We start from the raw sequence: 23,885 nt of genomic DNA on the forward strand, positions 1-23,885 counted from the left end.
CAGAGAGAACCCTCATGTTTGTAGGTAGGATTTACATTGTGACCACCTTTGGTCTTGCAGGAGAGTATCTTGGTAACACTTTCTGCTGGACCTCATTAAAACAAGTTAGTTTGATTTCTTGCTTCTGGTTCCTTGGTTAGTTTGTGGTGAGAGTTGGACATCAGTGACCTTGGGAGCGACTTTTCTGCCTGCTGTGGTGGGTGCCTGTTTCATTTGTATTTACACAGATGCTCCTTCACTAGCTTGTTTTCACTTTCCCACAAAAACAACTTGATTAAATACAAGCAAAATAGTAAAGTAGGTTTTAAGATCTTTGTTATGTTTTGTTGGTCTTTTGGAATGAGGAGGAAAAAAAAAAAGGGATATCTTATTCATATCCTTCCTTTCTGGGAAGTACTTGTACCCTTGACAATTCTTCCTGTTGCCCATTCCTAAGAACTGCATTTGTAGTCTGCAAAGTAAATTCTGCTTTCCTGGAAACTTTAGGTTTGGGCAAACTTCATTGTTTTGTACATTCTTGGAACTGTGTAGCTTTGCTCCTGCAAGATCAGAGATAAGACCTAATTTGGAAATAAAAGATGTCCAACTCTGTGTAACACTATAAATTAAGATGCAGGAGCAGCTCTGTCTTTTCAGGATTTGTGAGTGCATGCTTTCATTCCTTTTTGGTCCTAAATACATAAATAAGACTTACTCTAGAAGTAAGTTTTGGCCAGGACAGAGTATATAATCTTTCTTGTTTGATAATCTCCTAATGGAAATGAGATGGCCATACTAATTTATCTGAGCAGGCATTTGTCTCTTGCTGTTGATGAGGAGGTGGTGATGATTTGGAGCTGTCAGTGAGGACAGGGTAGACTCTTGTAGCCCATATTATCATGGATGCAAAATTATTTTTAAAAGCCTGGCTCATTTGGGTTTAAGTGGGAAGGGATTATGGAGCTCTGTTCTTTGAAATTTTATTATTACAAGTTCCCGTTAAAGTAAAATCCTATTGAACCTAATGGTTTTGACAATAAAATAAAATATCCACATGAATGAAGGAACATAAATCAGCTTCTTGTTGCTGCTTCCCTGGGTTTCAAGTGGAATGTGTTTTTTCCCTCTTCCCTCATGGGAAACATCTGCAGAACCAAATGGCAAATCATTAATGCTCATTCAATAGCAGCCTTTGTTCTCAGTGTCTTGTACTTGGAAACAATTAACTGTAGAGTTTTGTTTTGTCTTGTTTTTCTCTTGGAATGCAAACATCTAATTTCAGTTATATATCTAGTGGATTTCTTAGAGTTCCTACTATTTGAGATTGCTTGAAGTTATTTTAGAATGCATGTTCCCTACCCAAATTCAGATTGTGATAGTACATTTGTGGTTGGGGGGTGTTTGGGTTGGTTTGTTTGTTTGTTTGTTTTTTTAATGCGTAAGTGGCTGAACTTTGTTCAACTTTATAAAACTATCATTTAGGACACAAATCTCATTACAAAGCTAGGGCAGGACATTTGCATTTTGAAATGCAGGCTGTTTCCTCTAATTCAGGGAGGTTTCTGGTTCCTAATGTCCACCAAACAATCTTGGATGCTTCATGGTAGCATTTAGCAAAAAAAAAAACCAACACTGTCTTAAATTTGCTACTAAGTAAAGGAAAGGTGAAGAATATCAAGCATTCAACAACTTAGGTGCAAAAATTGTTTGAACCAGAAAACCTTATAATCTATTTAGGTGACTGTGAGCAGTTTATGTGTCAGGACACCTGCTGAATTAGTGACTCTTGGCCTGTATCTGCTAAAACACAGGGAACTGGAATGTGAATAGCTCTTAAACCTGTTAAAAAGCATTGCTATGTCTTGAAAGGGTTTTATTGACACCTGTTGCAAAAGTTTTGTTTTTGAACTCTGTGTGGTTTTAATCCATGAACAAAAGCAGGAGATTGTGTAATCATGGTAACTGAATTAAAATGTCTTTTAGTTAGGATTCGCCAGAACTAAACATTAATGATTAATAACCTCTGCATTTTGTTTGTTAATTGTGGGCTAAGTGGTCATAATTAATGCACTTAGCATTTAGTTTGAGAATATGTGAATGGGGCATTATAATGACAAGAGTAGTGGTCAGTTTGATCTGTTCTAAGCTATCCTGCCTGGAGCTATGAATGTATGAAAGGAGAATTAAAAACAATAAAACCCCTCATTGTGGTAACACAGTACAAATAAGCAGTCCGTGCGGTTGGGCAGCATGAGCAAGGAGCCGTAGATATGCTTAGGGGAACATATTTAAAGTTTAGCAAACTTTCCCTACCCTGCCTATGGCAAATTTACCCCAGATGAATCAGGGCTAAAGTGTTTTCTAAGGATCGTGTAATGTGCCTGCAGTTTTTCACAATAAAAGGAGCTTGATTTGGACAATCGCTTGACCATCAGGATGTAGCATGGGGCTGCCAGGAGCTCTCTGCTTGGACCTAGGATTTGTGTTCTTCAGTCTGCAACCAAAATGGAATAAAGTCCAGCAAACTCCAAATCTAAATGGAGAATCTCTTGAATTCTTTTAAAAAAACTTTATGTTGAGGTTTGGGTGTCTCACGCCAACAGATAATCGCCCTATTATTCAGTCGTGTACAGTGGGAATGAATAATGTTTTTAAGAATGGATGTAGGTTCTGCCATGAATCACTGGTCCATTAGAGCATTCCTCAGAGTGTGGGGTGTTTCCTTCTTCCCTCTTCTCCCAAAATGCATTTAAGGGAGGTGTGAATGAGTCATGTTGTGCTGGAGATGCTGAAGTGAGGCAGGCATTGGGATGGAGCGCTGCTGTGTGGTGCCCGTATTAACCCAAACGTTGGGACCACGGCTCCAGCAACTGGTTCTGTGCAATGTGATGGTGGCCATACTGGGTGAGATCAAAGGTCCACGTCCCCAGGACCCGATCTCTGACAGGGCATACAGTCAGAACAGTATAATATCAAAGAAACCCTTACTGAGACCTGGAGAGCTGACCATCAAATTTAAATTACTTTATGAAGCACAAGTAAAAGAGGCATCATCCTAACTCAGCAATGCCAGTATTTCTGTTTTGGGGAGCTTTTCTGATTACATCACTTCTAGAAAAGCACCAGAATAAATAAAACTGGCCTTTATGATAGGGTTGAGGTTTTCTGAACTTCTGCAAGTGAAGTCCTGAAGAGGTCTCTTAATATTCATCCCTGCATGGGATTGTAGCAAATCTTTTCAGCTTTCTTAGTAGCAATGCATAACACCAGGTATCTAAGCATAGTGATTTTCCATGAGGAAACTTGTTGTTCTTGTAGAAAATGAGGGCTATTACTGGTGCAATTCCCTCGTTCATTGATGGTACAACACACCAACCACGGTTTTCTTCAGGGACAGTTGCCTTCAGCCTCCTGCCTTTGTGAATTAAGAGACTGTAAAAACACTGGGTCATTTTATTTGGAGATACACCCAAACTGTGTGGAGATACCGAATGTGAAAGGACATTTAATCACACAGGTCAATACAGATTCAAAGTACAGAATAGAATCGTAGAATCGTTTTGATTGGAAAAGACCTTTAGGATCATGGAGTAATCTCAGCTCTCCCGTGTACTTGACTTTCACCGTGAGCTTTGGCCCTGGCACGGGCCATGTTGCTGTTGGGAAGAGAAATGTGCTGTAATAAGGAAGAAGAGGGAGTAAATTGTAGCAGCTGGCTTAGTGCAGGCTTTTGTCCTGTTAGAGTTAGCATCAGGCCATTTCTATGGCTTGAAGTTGTTCTGCTTATGCCACTTTAGTAAATTGTGGTTAAATAAAGAGTCATGCAGAGCTTTCAATAGATCTTTCCTCTATAGTCACTGAGTTTTGAGAAGTAGTGTGACAGTAATAGTAGTTATTTAGGGAGCAATGCTGGCACACGCACAAGTAATTTGCATATAAACGCAAACTTCTTTTATTTAAATATGTGACTTAAGTGCTAGTAAAAGGCACTGGCTGATTTGGCATCCAGTAGAAATGAGTCTCCAGTTTCCTTCCTAGGTTTGTTTTCCCTGAGAGTTATGAAAAGGGACAAACTATTTCTGTGCACCTCTTGTTATAAAAATATACCTTTTGTTATGAGGGAGATGAACAAGGACTTGGAGGAGAGAGTGCGGAGGGAGGTGGCTGCAGGGCTGGATTCCCACCAGAGCTCCTCCGGATGGCCACCGAGTCCTTCAGTAGAATCACAGAATAATTTTGGTTGGAGGAGACCCTCAAGATCATAGAGTCCAGCCATAACCTAACTCTAGCACTAAATCATGTCCCCGCATCTCTCCTGATTTTGTGCTGCTTCTCACATAGGCCCTGATGAACCTTTCCTTTTCTATTTATTTTAGAGCTCTCCTTATCTCACTCTCACTCTGCTTCTACCCGTGTCTCTCCTTCTTGCTGCTGCTCATCAGGTTTCCCTCTTCCCCTGCTCTCTAGGTACCACCTTTCCTAGGGATCACCTGGTGTGATTGAGAGCAATGAGGCAAATTATGAAACAGATACAGTCAATGGCAAAGAAATGTATTGGAGTCTGGTTTGATGTGCACATCATCTGCCATGGTACAGGACTGCAGGCAGCAGATCTTCGTGCAGAGGTGTCCCCAGAGATGTGCGATGCTCGGCAGGTGTGATTGCATTGCGAAGATCAGAGCTGATTGTACCAGCTTGCTACAGTCCCATGAATTAAACTGAAAAACCTGAAGCGGCCTTCTGGCTTACACAGGTACAATTATGAGCTACAGTATTTTGAAGGAAGCTGAAAGAGTGGAAGGAACTTGTGAAATAATTTTGTAAAAATACACCCAAACACTTCCTCCTTCATTTCCCCTATACATACTCATCATTTTTCTTCTGTTTTAGAATAGACTGAAGCAAACTGAAAGCAATACTCTTATAAGCTAGGAGCAGGTGCAGGTTTGTTTTTTTTTTTTTTTTCCAGTAACTTTCACTATCAGATGCTATTTTAAGATGCTTGTAGCAGCTGGTCGTTCTGTTACTTCTCATAGTTACGGTCTGCTCATAAACATTGAGAAAAAAGCCCTCTAGACTGTGCAAAAGGGTCTCTAAGGAGTTAGAGCATCCCTGTTCCTCTGTTGTGTGAAAAGTGGAGGAAGACGTGTGCTTGTTTCATGTGTTTGTGAAATATGGAGCTCATAATGTTTGAGCTAATTCAAAAAATGAAAGGCCAAGCATGGGATCTAAAATCACAGAGCCTAAAAACCCAGGGATCTGTAAAACCACCCCCCACAAAACCCAACAAACCCAAAACCTAAAAAGAAAACAATGTCTTACACAAGATGCCTGTATTATCTGCATAGAATAAACAAGCTTTTCTTAAGCTTTTAATTTAGATAGTATTTGTGATCTTCTGCAAGGACTGTAGATTTATTTTGCATTACATCAACAATATAAGGCTGGTTTCCTTTGGTCATATTATTTCTGCTCAAGCACTGAAGCATATCGGATTGTCTTTTGTGAAACACCTGTGCTAATTTGAGAGCCACAGGTCGAGTTTTTATTTTATATTTAAGTTTAGCATCCCAGTGTGCTTTGAAAGTGACTCTACAACAATAGAGCAACAGAAGAGCAGGATCTGTATCCACAGATGGGCATCATTTGAAGCTTAAGCTCAAATGCAATGGCAGGATTTGGAAGGTGGCCAAGACATGACCCAAGTCACTTCTGCAATGGAGACGTTAGCTACACTTCAACAGTGTGCTCCCTTTGATGTTTGTTAGCACTAAAAATAATTCTAACACTGATTTCCCCGGGGTAATTAGCCCATGCAGAATCAGACTGAGATTAGACTTTTTCTGGTGCCTTATCAAATTTAAGTTCAGGTATTTACCATATGCTGTAAAACACAGCTGCAGGAAGAGAAGGCTGTCTCACTTTCTCAATGTTGTAATGTATGTATTTAATTTAGTCTCCCTCGTTAGCTTATATGATTACATCCAGAGAGGAATGGCCTCAGACCCACTTAGGTCAGCCTTTCATTTTAGACTTGTGTTTTCTGCCAAGGAAGCTCAAGGCTTGAAGGTGTTGATAATCCAAGGAACATCCTGTCCCTGGTAAAGTATTCCCTTTTCTTTTAAATGTTTTAAATATCATATATGAGTGTAACTGGTGCTGGGTTTGGAATGTTCCAGGAGAAACTGGTGACTCTGAACAAAGAGTTGCTTTTTTTGGATGATATTTTCTTATCTCTGTAGCTGATGATGCTTATCATAAAGCTACTGCATTTTCAGATAAGGTACCGAAATAAACCACTGCAAAGAAGGAAGTGTAGGTTTCTTTCTAAAGTAATTCCACTCTTAGTAGTAATGATTCATATTTGACTGGGTTCTAGATAAGAGTGGTGAGAGAAACCTGTGTTACCGAGTGTGATCTGTTATTGAAATAACGATCCAATACATACAGTATTTGTTACCCAGCTGAGAGTTATTTTCCTGATATTTCCCTTTTTTTCTCCCAGGGAAGAAGGGTTTAATTTATGGTTCCTAGGGCCAGAGGGTGGAAATTATAGTGGAAAGCTAACAAGATGGTGTGAAAAGAGGATCCCAATCCTTTCCCTCACTGTTTCCTTATCTCTTTCTTCATATTACCCCTCATTCTCAGAGAGCTGAGTTCAGAAATTACAAATCTAAAAATGATAAATCTGCTCAGCAGAAGTGTTATTAGCTTTGCTTGTAGCTTGTACAATGTCTGATGGTTTTAAGCCACTGAATCTGTGCCAGGCAGGCAGAAACTATGGTGAATACCCTGTGCCCAAACAGCCAGAATCAACAGAAGTTTTACATTTTTATTAGTTCCTCCCAGTCTAAACCTATGTTAAGGTGTATGCAAGTGAGGAATATCTTCCTGATAGGCTCTAATGCATGTTAGTATTTTCAGCTACTGCAGGTTTAAGCGTTGGCTGGCCTTTAGTTGTAGCTGAACACATACTGACTGAATCACATGCAATGAAGATGCAAATTGACCCAACATTTTGACTTTGAGCACAATGATTACTAGAGTTATGGAAGTTGTCATAGCAGTATTCTCATTTGCAGTTGCATTTTTATCTTCTCGCTGGCTTTGAGGATGCTTCTTAAAGCATTAGCAGGGAGTGTTTCAGGGTGCTTTGGTGAATGGTGTGCAGAAAGACAATGTATTCTGTAATTCCTAGTATTTAAATCAGTTTGGTTTTGTTTGCCAGTTTAGTTATATTGTTTACTTTTATAATGTTTTCAGAGTGTCTTGCAGTATTTCTCGCTTGTGGCTTTTCTGGCTTCCTGACAAGAGAGTAAGTGAAGTAGAATTGCAGAGTGATTTCTCTAGGCTTTCAACAGCATTTGAAATACCTCTTACAACCACCTGTTAGAACATATAAAAAATAATTTAGTTCTAAATATCATAACAATTTAAAGGAGTAAGTAGGGACTGTTATAGTGAGAGAAACCAAAGCACATTAAAAAAATAATCCCAAGGACCATAATAAGAAGATACTTAAGGGAAGATAAAATGCTAGAAATATTTGTTATATCAGTCAAATGGTGAGCTGTGACCAACTTGTTTGTCTCTAAACCTTTCTTTCTAGCCCCTATTGCTCCCAAAAGAGGAGGAAACACAGCAAAAGAAAAAGGTATAATAAAAATGGCAGGTGCAATCAGAAGCGGTCTCTCTGAAGGAAGAGATGAAACTATATGGATTCTTCTGAGAACTGGAGATTTAGAAGCATATTAAAGAGCAGGCTGAAGAAGATAGGCTGAAATGATTTTTTTCTTATTACATAAGAACAAGGAGCAATTCACTTAAATTAAAAACAAGAAAGTTGAAATTGATAACAGGAAATGTTTATCTTGGAATAATTACTGTTTGCAGGTTTTTGCTACAATGTGCCACTTATGCAAGGAAAGAATAAAGAGGCCAAGTTTAGACCAAGAAGTTGGCAAAGTGCACTTTTCCCTGTGGTGGCTGAGGGAATACTTGGCAATACGGTTGGCATCAAACTTCTGAGGCTGTGGAAGGAAGAGGGAAAATGTCTGGCCAGTGGAGGATAAGGAGTACGTGAACAATATGTTGGTACTGAGAACAAGCTTTTTACAAGCAATGGAGAATTTATCTCTCTTTAAAATTGTATGTTTCTATTGATGTTGCTCAGTAGGGGAAAGAAAAGCAGAGAAAAAATTGCGTAGGAAGAAAGAACAGTTGTGCATGTCAGTGAGTACTGGTGTGACATGGGGGTACCCCAAAAAGCCTGGCACCCCTGGTTCCAGCACTGTGGAGGCGGGGGGGCCAGCCCTGGTCTTCCAGTGACCTCTCTGAGGATCAGACTTCTGGTCATGATGGTGATGTGTATTTTTTCTGCATGAACTGGGGAAGTGAAAAAGTGCCAGTCTGTAGATGGCCGATGTGAGAGTGGTTTTGCCCTTCAGGCTGTATTTACCCTTTTCTAAGATTAGAACAGATTGTGTGTTTCTTTTTATTTGTGTGTTATAACCATCATTTGGATTAATTTGTTTATAAATATAATATTTATAAAAGAAAAGTTATAGCTGCAGCAGGAGCGTGGGTCCAAAGGTTCTGAGGTGGAGTATGGCTGAATCCCTTGTCAATCCAGGGATGGGCTTGCTGCTTCTGTGGCATCAGTTCAGGCACCCTTGTGCTCCCCATGCAGCACCCTGTTACTCTAGAAACTTTTCCTTTTGTGTGTGTGTCGTACTTTTTTTCTTCCCCTGTGATTCTGCCTGGCTTGAGGATTCTGCTCATTCTGGGTCAAATACACGTGGGTCTCAGAGATGCAGTATGGTACCTGCATCATCCTTGCTGAGTGGGCATTTATATTCAACAACTAAGGGAATGTAACTGCAAAAACAATCAGTTGGGGGAAAGTAACTGGAAAAAAACTACAGGAACAAGCTTGCTGCTAGGAAACAAAATCTCAAAGCAAACAAAATAAAAACTACAGCAGTGGATCGTCAAAATGAGAGGGGTGGAGAATAACAGGAAGGGAATAGGAAGCAGTAAGAGCCTTGGGAAGTGGATGTTGTGCTGGGTCCTGCCTTTATTGACAATGTCTTCACTTGAGCAGGTTACTATGTGTGTAGGCGAGCAAAGCAGAGAGCACTGGCAGGAGAAGAATTGTTTAAATGAGTCCCAACAGTGGTGTTTCATAACGTTTTGTGCAAATACATTTAACCTAATAATTTCTGTTACTGGCATGTGATGTAACGCTACCAAGGATGCCCGTGGCTGCCTTGTCACGTTTTTATTTAAAGAGGGAAAAGCCGAAGTGAAAGCTGCTGGCTGATGAGAGCAAATTGAGCCTTGTCTCTGGTGAGTTTCCACAGGGCATCAGGTGCTGCTCTGACACAGGCATCCCTTGGTTTTGCATTTCTTTCTTTTCTCCTTTTTAAATAAATATTATCACCTTGCACCTCACTGTGAGTTCCGTGAGAAAAGAAGTTTCCTCCTCCCAGTGCCTTCGTGTACCTCAAATTCCTCTCCATGAGGTTCAGAAAATTGTTCTTGCTTCTCAGTGATGCTGTGAGGGGAAAAAAAGTAATTTTATTTTGTCCATGTCATTTTAATACTGGGTCTGACTTCTTGAGATAAAGGTGAAGACACTATGTTAAGCTGATACATCTATATTAGTACTCCTTCCTATTTGGGAAAAATTTGTTACTACCTTCTGAATGCATGTAATGCCCTTAAAGCTTATTATTTTTGTATGGAATATAATGATGGTGATATTAATTTATATGCAAATATAAATAGGGAGTTGTGTGGCTTCAGTTATGTAGTAATACAGTTAAAGCGTTTTTGGAAATGCCTGAACACACTCTTCAAGTATGGTTGGGTTAGTCATAATATTATTTAAATAAGTTATTCAGGACCTGAGTATACAATCTAGTTAATAAATGTAAGAGTAGATTTCTTTGAAAGCAGATAGTGATTTCTCTACATGGGTTTATCTAACAGTTATACTTCTATTACTTTTTCTGGCATTTTCCCTAATGATCAGGAAAACAGTGGGATAAGTATCTTTTGGTCAACTGTGCAATTGTTGGAATATAAAGATGTGAGTTTTGGAAGCAACAGTCATGTAGTTAGCAGGTATAGGTTTCTTAGGACATATGTATATACTGTAAGCTCTGTGCGCATGTCTTTGGGACTGCGAAAGAGTTAATTTGCAGGTTTCCTCAGCTTTTTGCTTAATGAGATTTGACTTTCTCTGCTTCACAGAATAAGGATGGTTGCTCAGCTGTTAACCATGAAAGACGCTGTCCGTGAGGATATTCCTGTGCAGAGGTGTCCGTTCGGCTGCTCCCTTACAATGCAGATACAGTACGTGATTTTGTATTTTGGGTAGTTTCTTCTTGTCCCTCGCTATTGTATAAATGCTCAGTATGAATCAACTCAAAGACAAGAGTCCACCAGCAGGTTTTCCAAATTGAAGTGATCGTCTGTCCATTTTTATCCTCATTTTCTCTCAAATTCCTTCCTTATGAGGAAAATCAATTATTCAGCGACAACTTTGACTAGCAGTGGTTCAACATAATAGGGTTAGGGTTTTAGGATCTCACCTGGGATTTCTCATGTCTGAAGTGTCCTCTTCAGCCTCAGCCACTTAGTTTATGGAGCTGTTTTTCATGTTGTGCTTGTCCACTGAGTCATGTAAGAACCCATGTAACCTAGGAAAAAGCAAAAAAAAATACATGTGATGGAAAAGCATCAGCAGGAATTATGGTGCCAGCTTTTCCAGCATTTTTTGTGTGCTAGCATTATCACGATTTAACTCCCATCAGTAAGTTTTTTACAGAAACAGTTTCAAATAGGCTAAATCTCAAATTGTTGCAAATTGAGGCTTGGCAGAAGAAGAAATACAACATCTCGTCTTAGCAATCACATAGTGGGCAGACATTGCATTTTAGTGTAGGATTAAATACTTATTCCGGCTGTTTTCCTTCTAAATAATCAAACCTACCCACCAGATTGTATTTGGAAGCACTTACTAATGTGGCATGCCTTGTTTTAACTGTTTAGAAAAATGACTGGAAGTTTTAAGATGAGACAACATGAATCATAATCTTCAGCGGCTGTTCACTTTTGTGATTGACTTGCTATCTTCCTACATTCCTTTTAGTCAGCCTGGGAATCGCTGAAGCCGTTTCTTGCAGGAGACATCACTGAGATTCCCTTTGCAGCGATGGACTTGGATAAACCATCCGTCTGGGGATCCCTGAAGCAGAAAACTAGACCGTTCCTGCGGAACCTAAGCGTGAAGAAGACAAAGAAGAGGTCTAGCAAAATGGTGGAGAGGAAGGTCCACTTCTTGGATCGACGCCTCAGTGTGTCAGTGCCTGACATGCTGGAGGTGGAGACTCTAACGGAAGAAGAAACGACTTATTTGAACACTCAGGTGGTGTCGAGCTGCTCCCCCAAAAGCTTCTCCGGGTCTGTGGTGTCCCTGAAAAGCAGAAGCGCTTCGGTGAGGCCGGCAGGAGAGGACTGTTCGCAGGCGTCGCAGCAGGCGATGTGCACGGAGGTGACGGTCACCCACCTGGACACACAAATCACGGGCAGCCCTGTGTCCGAGGTGAAGCGAGAATCCAGCGCCGACCTCTTTGAGCTGCTGCAGAGCGCCCGTCTGAGCACCGTGCTGTCGGACGAGGGGACAGAGGTGGGTCCTGGGGCATCACTGGGCTCAGTCTCATCATGCTTCTCCTTAATTGTCTGGGGTATAATGGGATGGAGGAGGGGGCTCTATTCAAGGAAGGAATGGGGGATAAAAATTAAGCATAAACCTTACATGGTATTTAAATTATTGGATACTAATTCAGATATCCTTTCTGTCAATCTGGAGCTGTGATATAACCCTGCTCTGTTTTTTTTATTTTGGCAATATTGTGACGCTTGAGATTTTTCAGATTTGTTGGAATTGCTCACTTAAGTCAAAAGTTGTTGCAGCTCTCTATTTAAACTCAACTCAAAAGTTCTGGCAACTCAATTGGTAGATTGGACATTATGAACATGTCATAATCAGGAGTTTTTCCAGGTTGTTTTAATGATAGTAATTGTTCTTTCCTGCTTTTGTAGACCAGAAGCTCTAACCCCAAATTTACTGAATGCACTTGCAGAAGCACTGAAGTTAACCCTAAATCCTGCTTTGACTTTGAGCAAACTAAGTGCTTTACAAGAAAGTGGTACCTCTATAGTGATGCAATAACTTACCTTCAAATCAGGTTTCATCTAGGTGCACAGTCTGAATCTGGCTTATTTTCTGCAGCATTTAATCTTTCCAAAAATGTGAATTTGTGTATATGCTTGTTTGTTTAAATTAATTTAATGTTTACTTTTATACCAAAGCATCTCACTATGTGAATACCCTACCTACCTTCCTATAATCTGCCTCTTTTTTATGTTTTTTAAAGAACATACAGCAGAGAGTGAAACAAAGAAAAATAGAAATAGATAAGAAATTAACAAATTTAATTATTTTCAAGTTGAATGTCATGGAAGCATGAATATTCAGCTTTCCTTGTACTTCACTGAACATCTACAAAATTTGTACTTGATGTGCCTCAGATGGGGACAGTTCGTTGCAGAGGTTCTTGGTCTCCTGTTACTGGGTGGGGTTGCTGTGAGGAGCACAATAGCTCACATAGTTCTTTTGTGAGCATCGTTCACTGATCAGCGAGGTAAATCAGAAGGAAGGCAGATCCCTGGAACAAAGCTAACTAAAAAAAGAAAAAATTGTAGGTTGAGCTTTTTTCCCCCTGAATTGCTTGCCACATGCCACCTACTCATTTCCTGGTTATCTTTGGTCACCCAGTACCGTGAGACACTTTCTGAGCCTCGTGCATGAGCTCGGTGTGGGCTTGTGGTTTTTCCACTCATCTAAACTCTCGATACGAAGCTGTCAGTGCTCGTCAGTGCTCAGATCTTGCCATCCTCAGTGAAAGCTCTTGACGCAGCTACCAAATTTCCAATTTCTTAAGAAATTTACTTCATCTGTTAACTATTGCAGCCCAGCTGGGCAAATTTGAAGGGTGCAAAAGCAACTGAAGTTGCATTGAATCCCATCCCTGGTTGATGCAGGTTGCAAAGAGCATCATTCTGATGATCTTTGTGGGTTGCTTCCACCTCAGGATATTCTATGATTCTATGATGAACGTTACTTTTGCAGTTGGGTTCAATCTGTGGTCACACGTCATTGCTGAAGTTCTCTAACCCCACTTCGTGTTCTAACACCTTGCAGTGAGTCACTGGCAACCCAAAACCTCGTCTCCTTGCTGATGCACTCAGTGCCCTTGTGTTTTGAATCATTCTCTGAAGAAAACAAGAGGTTGTAAATCTTATCAGGAGGAATATTTGATTGATTTCTGTATATGTATATATTCATATATATACTCCTGTTGGATTTGTTTTTACACAGATACATTTGGGACTGTGACCTGCTTGGTGGATGTGGCCACATTTGTTTATACTTTAAAGTTCAGAAACTTCACTGTAGTTGGATAAAAATCAAGATTTCAGGGTGATATTTTCAGTGAGGCTTTTGTCTATATTCAGTTATCTTATTGCAATAATTACCTAGAATAATACCAATTTACGTTATGTGGAAATAAAATGAAAAAAAAAAAGCAAGCTTTTTTTATTTGAAACTATAAGCTTTGTTCAAAATCTGTCGATGTGATACAAGTAAACAAAAACGTGAATAAAGAAAAAATCATAACTCGAGGGTAATGTTTTTATTGTGATATCAAGCTAGCAGAGTTTTTTTATTATTATATTTGTGCTTTCAGTACAGTTCTCTGATTCTGTGTTTATGCTGTGTAAAACAAGCTGTAAAGAGATAACATTATCAGTGCCAATGATGGTGCCTGAAGGAGATTCCTGTGAAGCCAGAGACTACGAGAAATACCAGGTTTAATGCACATAAGTGAGATTTTTATGCATACTAGTCAGGAATTTCAACGTTAGGGTTCCCCTAGCAGCTGTAACTCGGCTCTGTTGTGCGAGAAAACTATTCTGCTGCTCTTTATGATGATAATTTTTCTACTTTTAATGTGTTTTTGCAAGGTGGCCAAGTTATGATTACTGTGGGAACCATAGTGTTAAATTTTGTCTGTCATGCAAGTGAAATTTAACTTGCAATGCTGGATGATTGTATTTCCTGATACATAGTATATGTATTTCGGGGGAGGAGAAGAATTACACAAAAGCGTATTTTTATTTATTTTAGCATATCAATATCTTTAAGATTTATGGTCATTTGTGCAGGAACTAGTTCGTGGTTTTTTTTTTTTTGTTTATATAGTGTTCCACACAATGCAGCTCTCACTTGAGAGATTTGGATGTTACCACATTGCACATAAAAGAATTTTCACATGAGGATTGAATTCCACCTTGTGTGCAACTCTGTAGACTGAGGGTTTTTTTTAGCGTAAATCTTTGTGTTTTAATGGGCTGTGATTGCCCTGCATTGGACCAAAAGAGGTGCCCAGGCACGTAGGTCCTCTTCAGCTAAAATGATGATCATAGACTGTTCTAGAAGTCAAAACAGCATCAGAGGTTTCTTGACTGATGAATCCCATCTGTGTATCCAGACAGTCTACATGCCATGCCGTCATAGCCTCAAGTTTTTGGATGAGTCAGTATTTAAGAAGAAATGTTTGACTTCCTCTCCTATGCTGGACACAGAAAGTGGGGGGAAGTCAATGTCTAACAAGTTTTTTTCCTTTCCATCTGACCATTTCTTTCTAAATTTGAATATTTTGAAAAAATCCTTTCCTGGACCTTCCCTTTTGGGTGATGAAGGAGAAATTGTAGTCAAGTGGGAGAGCAGCTGGCTCTCCAGCCCCAGGTTATTGCTGCTGCTGCCAACACTGCTGGCGTTTTTTAATTTCATCTTATTGAGGGCAATTGGAGATTCAGCAGCTAAAATTCTGCTCCAGGAATAGAGCTCAGCACTGCAAGGCCGTGACTGATCAGTCACCAGATGCAACCACCTTCAGGCATCAGGAGAGTTTGTGGTAAGGACGTTCAGCACTGAAAGCACAGGTCTTTACTGGGGAGGAGGAGAATTTAATTTATTCCAATAGGTGGAGGTAGGCATGTATTTTTTTAATTAGACTCAAGAGACTATGTGCAGTTACTGTAAAACAGGAAAAATAAATTTATATTTAAATTATGGAGGGGAATGTTTCTGTAAGCAGAAGTATAATTACAGTTTAATGAAGAATTTCACTGGTTACATGTATGTAAGAGTATTTTCTTGCCTCATACTAGGAGAATTTTCTTGATCCTTATATTACTGTTGTCTAATTCATTGTATTTATTTTTTATAGTACCCTTGTGGAGAAATGGATCTAGACTCTTCCATATCATCTCAAATTTTTAATGATCAGATGGTAAGTCCTTTCACTTTAAAGCATTTTGAAATTTCATCAGAAGCACGATTTATTTCAGTTTTAGGTTCTTTGCTTCTTACTAGTTTAAAAACCCAGCAGGTGAAGCAGCATTCCACAGATTTCTTCAGTGAGGTTGTTTGTTTGTTTGTTTGTTGGGGTTTGTTTGTTTAGTAGTGGCTTTGTGGTTGTCTGTTGTTTTTTATTATTGTTTTCTTTCTTTTTAGTGTTGCAAAGCAGTTGCTAATGTTTTAAATAGATGCAAATGTTCTGGGGTTTTTTGGTTTTGTTTTTTTTAAAGTAGTCTCTGATCTCCATGTTTCACTGGTAACTGATGAAGACATTAGCATAAATACTCAACTAACAACCCAGGAATAAACTGGATTAAAATGAAGACAGCAAATATCTTAATAATTGCTGTAAAGTTTGATGGACACACAAAAAAAAAAAAACAGTTTTAGGGCCATGTGGAAAGACATTGACAGTTTTGATATGTGCTCTTCTCATGTAAAGCATATTTACCTATTTTGGATGAACTTTTCTATTAATACCTTTTGCCCTCTGACAACCTCTCAAGTGCTGTCCAGAGGCTGTTTTCACTGAACGCACCAGTTGGAGGATGATGATGATGCTGAGGTGTGTAACCCTGTCTGCATCTCTGATGAAAAAGAATCATTTTGAGTTTGCAACTGCAAAACCTCACAGCTTGTGTTGCCCATTGCAGCGTTTTGCCCTTTTATAACTGTGTGAAGAACTGCTGTCCTCTTAGTAGCTATGAGAAACGTGCACTTCCTCCTGAGGCCATTAGATGAGTACAGATAGACTTGATCCTTATGGGTTACTTCCAACTTGAGATATCTACGAATGCACAAGAAACAGCTAGAAAACAAACAATGTACTAAGTTAGTAGGATTTGGAAACTGTGTGCATGCATTTATGATTGTTATTACCACTCATTTTCAGGTCTAACCCTTCTTGTGTTACCCTTTGCTTTGTTGAACATACCTGATGCTGATAATTAGCTATTTGCATAATGAAACAAAGTCTGGGAAAGAATTTTTTTTCCTTTATGTAAAAGGTTGCCCTAAGGAAAGATGAGAACATTGTCTCTGCAAAACACCTGCTTTGTTCAGAGTCCGCTTCAGGAGATGTGCAGTTGTGACCAATTTCTTTGTTCTTAGGCTCTAGAGGAAGCCAACAATTGCTTGGGTGACCTGCCCAGCCCCTTTGCCTACCTGCTGACCATCCACCTGAAGGAAGGCCGGAACCTGGTTATCAGAGATCGCTGTGGTGAGCCCCACATTCCATCTGATTCTCTTTTCACTGACTTCACTTTTGCAGCAGTTGGCTTCTTTTCTTATCTCTGATGCAACAAGTCATTGACTTGTGTCCGTTGCCCATGTTGGAGCACTTGACGGTTGGGTTTCTCCACCTTAGGTACACAGAGGAGGGAGCTGCCCTCTGCAAGCCAGAGAGTATTTTCAATTTTATTAGATGGTGGAGCTGCTAGAGGAGTGATTTTTGGGTTGTCTGCAAAGATTTTCATAAAACAGAAAGCATAGGAGCAGCGCTGTAAGCCAACAGTCCCTCTCTAATCTGGGATGCAATTTAAGGATGACAACATTAAAAAAAAAAATTAAAAATCCACTCCCAAATGATGTATTAAATAAAGTAGAAAGGATTTTGGGGATTCCTGGAAAAACTGTGTGAAAGTGCCTGCTGTTAGCCCGGCTCTTTGGGCTGTTGCAATGGGGAGTAAAAGTGCCTATAAACAGCTAGTTGGTAGTTTCTCTGCTTGCCTGTCCTGCCAGAGGCTCTGCAGGGGCTTGTTGGGCTCTGCAGCAACAGCTGCTTCAGGACCTTTGACCTGAACCTGTCAGAAAGCTCTTCCATATGTCAAATCTTTCTGCATTTTAGATTTATTTTTTGTTTCTTTTTTTTTTTTCTGCATGTTGAAATGGTTCTGATACTTTTGCATTGCAAAATGTATGAGCAGTTTCTTTGAGATGAAGCAATAAGGTTTATTCATACAGGTTTAAAGAAAATAAGCTTGGACAGCCTAAAGTCCTGTGAAGATTTGCATCTGGAGGGACATATATGGATTTAGAAACCTTCTTGTATGCAGTGCTTGTTGAGATTTCCATTATCTATTATCTCAGTTAACTTTTCGATGCTGGTTTTTCATGTCTTCACCGAACAGTAACTCTTGGCCAAGTGTTTGCTACTTTTTCTTTCCAGCTTTTAGAAGGAGTGATGGAATACTTAGATTAAGGTGTTTTCTCTTTAAAGAGAAGCATGTATTTCCTGACAGTGTAGCAGTTCATCAGATTTACTAGCAAGCCGCACAAGCCAGGGCACATCCAGCTGCTTGTATGGAAAAGATGCTATAAGTGAGCAATTCCAGCAAAGTGGTGTTTCTAAAGAAGACAAAGCATAGTGTGCTCCAGGCTGTGTTTTGTTTTGTAAGAAAGCAAATGCTTTTCTCAGCGAAGCATTGGACAACACAGCGAAAACATGGAAGTAAGGGGAAAAAACATTTTGATGGTCACTCTCACTTTGTGGCAAATGACTGCTCCTTTAGGAGACTGAGTATGCAAGGTGCTGCATCCTTCCATAAAATTTGTGGGTTATTTGGTTTGCTGTTCCTCAGTCACCATCATGTTGCAGTGGTGGGTCCTTAAAAAAAAACAAGCATGTTGCTGTTGCCCTGATGCACATCTATGCACATCTTTATAGGTCTCTGCTGTCCTACCAGTTACTTAGGATCTTTGCGTGACATTTAGGTCTGAACTGCAACCAGTGTTTCTTTGCAATGTGCTTTCAAAAGTGGGAAGTTGTCAGCTTTGCTCATCTCTCCAACGTGAGAAAACCGCAGAGAAAACTTGTGGGCTGGGAGAATGTGACTTCCCTCCTCTTCCCCCATCACCTACTCTGAATAATCTGAATATAGGAACATGTTGTCTGCAGCCGGTGTATCCTGCAAGTCAGACTGCAGATTGGGCTAGAGGCCAAGTCATCCTCATTCACGTTTTGGGAACAGCAGACCCCTAGAGCTACCCAAGCAGTGCTGCCTGGCACAGCTGGGAGAGAGTGTCAGGCCCTTTTCACAGAATCACAGAATGTTAGGGATTGGAAGGGACCTTAAAAGATCATCCAGTCCATTACCCCTGCCAGAGCAGGAACACCCAGATGAGGTTACACAGGAAGGTGTCCAGGCAGGTTTTGAATGTCTCCAGAGTAGGAGACTCCACACCCTCCCTGGCCAGCCTGTTCCAGTGTTCTATTACCCTCACTGAGAAGAAGTTTCTTCTCAAATTTAAGTGGAACCTCTTGTGTTCCAGTTTGAACCCATTACCCCTTGTCCTACCATTGTTTGTCACCGAGAACAGCCTGGCTCCATCCTCGTGACATTGACGATTTATATATTTGTAAACATTAATAAGGTCACCCCTCAGACTCCTCTTCTCCAAGCTAAAGAGACCCAGCTCCCTCAGCCTTTCCTCATAAGGGAGATGATCCACTCCATCATCTTTGTTGCCCTGTGCTGGACTCTCTCCAGCAGTTCACTGTCCTTCTGGAACTGAGGGGCCACAACTGGACACAATATTCCAGATGTGATCTCACCAGGGAAGAGTAGAGGGGAAGGAGAACCTCTCTGACCTACTGACCACCCCCTTCTAACCCACCTCAGGATGCCATTGGCCTTCCTGGCCACAAGGGCCCAGTGCTGGCTCATGGTCATCCTGCTGTCCCCAGGACCCCCAAGTCCCTTTCCCCTACGCTGCTCTCTAATAGGTCGTTCCCCAACTTATACTGGAACCTGGGATTGTTCCTACCCAGATGCAAGACTCTACACTCTCCCATGTTATATTTCATTAAATTTTTCCCTGCCGAACTCTCCAGTCTGTCCAGGTTGCAACGAGGCACCTGGAGATCTCCAGTGGGTGATGCTGAGTTGCTGGTCCTGTGTTGGAGTTTGAAGCCTCCTCTGGTCAGTCTTGTGTGAGCAACTGTGAAAATGCTTTGGTTGGGTCACAGTGGTGACAGAGTTCATAGGTAGGAGTAGCACTGTCCTGCATTTATTCAAATTAAGTGGTCATGCCCAGCGGTAACTGCATGAAGTGGCAATTGCACTGATAGAAACTGTAGCAAACAATTACCTTGCAAATATAATAGGCCCAGGCAGGATCTCTCAGCAAAGCATATTTTAATAACTATTTTGCAACATCGAGTGTTCTACCTAAAGGCAGGTACACAGAACAGGGCAAAAAGCCCCTGTTTATATCCCCCCAAATCCCGGCTGCAAATTCGCTCTCATGTTCAACATTGGTTGGGTACTTCAGGGTTTACAGACTACCCGATACCTGCCTCAGTTTACCTATCTCATCTAATTCTAACAACTTCCTCTGCTTATTGATTTATTAAATATATGGATTCCCAACTCTTTGTTTACCCTTCCCCCTAGCTTAACTGTTTAAATACAGTAATCAGTTTGCATTCTGGGATTAGTTCAAAGAGACTTTGTTTTACATTAAGGATTCGTAGTCTGTCTCTCGCTTCTTTCGCCCCAGCTGGGGTCAGGCGCCAGTTCCCCAGTTTTGTAAAAACAGCATGCCTTTGTTAAACGTTGCTTACAGAAACTAACTCCAAATACGATGTGGGGTATGAGATGTGCTCCCCAGGGAGGTGGCCGTGGCCCCAAGCCTGGCAGTGTTCAAGAAGCGTTTGGACAACGCCCTCACATGGTGTGAAATTTGGGGTTATCCTTTGCAGGACAGGAGTTGGACTCAATGATCCTTGTGTGTCCCTTCCAACGCAGGACATTTTATGATTCTATATGCTACATGACAAATGTTCATGTGAAAAACCACAGAGCCTGTGAGTGTAGAGTGCATGCCAGCATAAAATCACAGAATCATTCCGGCTGGAAGAGACCCTCAGGATCATTGAATCCAACCATAACCTAACTCTAGCATTAAACCATGTCCCCTAGGCATGTTTAGCCTAAGTGAGATTTAACATAAGTTTTGTACATTTCCTAAATTATAATATTTGGTTATTATAAGTAGTTTCTCTTAAAAAAAACAAAGTTTCAAAGGAGCCATCAGACCCCTGAGTTTACATTTTTTTGGGAAATCTCTCTATCTACTCACAGACAAAGCAGACGGCACTTCAGCACAGTGCCCTGCCCTCTTCTCCCTCATGCACTTTTCCCCTTTAATTTTAATTTCCTGACAAATGTTATTCATAAGGACCTCGGGCCAAAGGCAGCGGCCCGCGGCGTGTGCTGCTGCTGCCCCCTCGCGGCCGATCCCAGCGCTGCCGTGGCTGTTTTATTATTATTATTTTTATTTCCTTTTATTATTTTTTTTTCTGGGAGTTTGGTGTTTTTTGTTTGTGTAGGATTTTTTTTATTTTTTTTTCTTGTTTTGTTTGGTTGTTGTTTGTTTTGTTGTTTTGTTTGGGTTTTTTTTTTGTATATGAGAGGAAGATATGCTCAAATCTCCTGCACTCTTACAGTGCAGGAAAAATGAATGCCAATAATTATTTCTTTTTTCATAATCCAAATAGATCTCCACAAATATAAGAAAATATTTTTATATGATGATTTTGGATTGTCAGGAAATATGTCTATTTTCTAAATTAACAAAGATGTCTATACATTTTAAATATACTGACTGTGGTGAGAGTCCATGTATGTGTGCTGTTGTCTGTGTGACCACAAATATATAGGTGCACACAATAGGAATAACACAGTACAAGGACTGATTATGGAATATCAAAAAGGACATGGTTTAGTGGTGAACTTTGCAGTGTTAATTTTACAATTGGACTCGATAATCTTAACGGTATTTTCCAACCTAACTGATTCTGTGCCTCTGTGTACTTGAAATTCAAGCAGAGGGAAGTCTCTAGTACTGGCACAGTGTCTTTGTTTCTGCCTCTGTTTTGTCCCGGTGTAAGAAGTACATCTCTATATGTATATATAAACATATAAAAAGAAATATAAGGTGTGTGACAAAGGAGAAATATTTCTGCTATTGGAAACAGCTGTTGCTGGAAGCTCCTGGTTCTACTTGGCAAATTCACAGGGCTGTCTCTGAATTTACTTGCTTAATGGTTATTAAATAGGAATTAATTACACTTGGCTGAGTGAAGGTGAGGGGTAGTTCTGCTGGTAACTGCAGGCTCGAAGACCAACATGCGACTTTAGTTTTTCCCAAACTTTCCAGGTATTTGTCCAGATTTTTTGACTCACTGTGTACTGTTCTTTTCAGGATATATTCCCTTTGGTGTGATTTAAATTCCTACTTTACTAGATTTTTATAACCTCCCCTCCCTGCTTCATAATGTTATCCCCATTAACATCTCCTATTTTCTGCTATTTTTTGATTTTTTTCCACCTTTTGCATCTTGCATTGTTTTTTGCCAGCCTGCTGTGTCTCTCCAGCCCCAGATTTTGTGTAGCTCTTTTCTTGTACCTGCTCTTTGTAGAGAGGGTGCAGCGCATCAGCCCAGGAATCTGGCTCAGCTGCACGTTCTACCTTTTGCTTCTTGTAGAGTGCAAAATCAATGCAGGAAAAAAAATCAGATTTTTAGTATTTCCTTCTCTTATTTTTTTTCTTTTTTTTTTTGAAGAGGAAGGTAAAGAAAAAGCCTTGATACAGCAATCCCAATAGATGTACCCCAGCCAGGGAAGCAGAGTGCTGTTAGAGTGAGATCTTTGTTCTGATTGAACCAGAAAAATCCCTCTTTGGGTCAAAATTGCAGTTTCCCCTCTGAGGGATGCAGGATGAAAGAGGTGTTACCTGTTGATCGTGAGCTTGATTGGAGCCTCATTTTCTTGTTTCTCACTGCTTCTTGGACTCTAGTTTAACTCAGTTGTACATTAGGAACTGCCTAACCAGATGGTGAGATGCTCTTGGCAAGTAGCATTCTCATTATCTGCATGTACCTTTGGTGCCTAATGTTAGACAGTGCGTGGGTCCTGTATTTATAGTTCTTCTAATTGATGGACCAGACACTGAAGATTGTGGATCTCTGTGGTAACTACACAGTACCAAAAGTTCGGTTTTTTGAGTACTTTGTAAAGGATTACTGTTACTAGATGACATGATATGTCATGGTGACAGCGAGGAGTGTTTGATCTGTGTAGTTTTAGTACTGTAAGTAGTAAGAAAGCAGAGATATGTGTTAGTAATTGAACAGATGTCTGCGGATTATTGGCAGTTTGCAGAATATAGAGATAATTATATGTTATTTGCCTTAAAAAAATATTAAGCATTTTTAATCACCAGTGTTCTAAATGTTGTCATTTTATTGCACCCTTAGTGGTTTTATGGCCTCATTGGGCCTTTTTCTGTGAGGTTCACAACTTTCAGCTCCGCATGCTTTGAACTGGGAGAGGCCAGAGCCCATTTCTACTTGCTGGTTCCCTTTCCCGGGGCAGGATGATGCCTCATGTTTGTTTGAGTCTGTCTGATGAAATCTGGAATGTCCTGCTTACTTATGGCTCTGAGATGCTCAGACTGTGCACGTTGCTGCCTGTATGAGTCACCTTTGCAGAACGGTGACACTGAGCAGCAATGTGAAGCCATAGCTGTATGGAGCTAACAAACCCACTTCTAACTGCTGCCAGGAAAAACAGAAACGGTGTTTTTGAGTAACTGTAAGGCTGAGGAGCCCCCTCCTGTTTCCAAATCCTGTACTTGCAAGATTTGAGTATATTTTTTAATCTGTTAAATGATGTGGTTACAATTAATATATTTCTCGGATGTGATGTCAGCTAGTGAGTGGCAGTGGGTTTGTTTTGGTTTGGTTTTGTTTTGTTTTCTTTGTTTTGTTTTGTTTTTTTTTCCCCCTCAGCTACATTGTTCCAGCCCGAATTTCGTGTGTCTCTCTTTTCCACATGGTCTTTTGTTTTCTAGATTTTCACAGGACTTTTGTGCCTTGTCTCTCTTTCTTTCTCTCAGGTTTCCCTTGTTGTTTCCTGTTCCTGCAGTTTGGTTTTGCTCTCCTTTTCTTTTTATTTCCTCTCGTGATACAGTCAGCTGAACATGTGAAGGCAGCAGGGTGAGTTGCAGAGTACAGAACGTGCTGGCACCTATTCTGGGTGGATCCTTCCTCCCCCATTCAGAGAACATCGTCATCTGCTCTCACATCTACCACCACCCACTGCCAAAGCATCCTGGTGGGCTCCCGGAGCTGGTAGGAACTATGCCAAAGCTCAGTCTCCCAAGGGCAAAATAAAATGAAAGAAAAAACACAAAATAAACACATACTTTTAATTTTAAGCAGCAGTGAACCTGCAGTTGCCCACCACCCAGAGCTCTGGGGTATCCGCTGCCTGGGTCCATGCTGATATAGGGATGCTGGAGGAAGGGATGGGTTTGTGCTGTGCTGGGCGTGTTTTCAGCTTTAGAGCAAGCTCATTGTTTGAAAGCAAATGTTCAGAGCAATTAAGCTGAATCGTTCCCTGCA

The 23,885-nt window shown here is 40.5% G+C and overlaps 1 protein-coding gene across 1 annotated transcript in view; it reads left to right on the plus strand.

Moving 5' to 3' along the window:
• Positions 1-11,191: 11,191 nt before the first annotated feature.
• Positions 11,192-23,885, plus strand: part of MCTP2 (multiple C2 and transmembrane domain containing 2) — a gene marked incomplete at its 3' end in the record, with an annotated part of 101,383 nt that continues 88,689 nt past the window's right edge. Inside the window, 3 exon segments of the mRNA XM_080351119.1 lie at positions 11,192-11,674; positions 15,345-15,407; positions 16,586-16,694. Of these exon segments, the coding sequence (XP_080207245.1) occupies positions 11,201-11,674; positions 15,345-15,407; positions 16,586-16,694 (646 nt within the window). The 5' untranslated portion in view covers positions 11,192-11,200.

The sequence above is a fragment of the Nesoenas mayeri genome, assembly GCF_963082525.1.
Source record: "Nesoenas mayeri genome assembly, chromosome: 11".
Lineage (NCBI taxonomy): Eukaryota > Metazoa > Chordata > Aves > Columbiformes > Columbidae > Nesoenas > Nesoenas mayeri.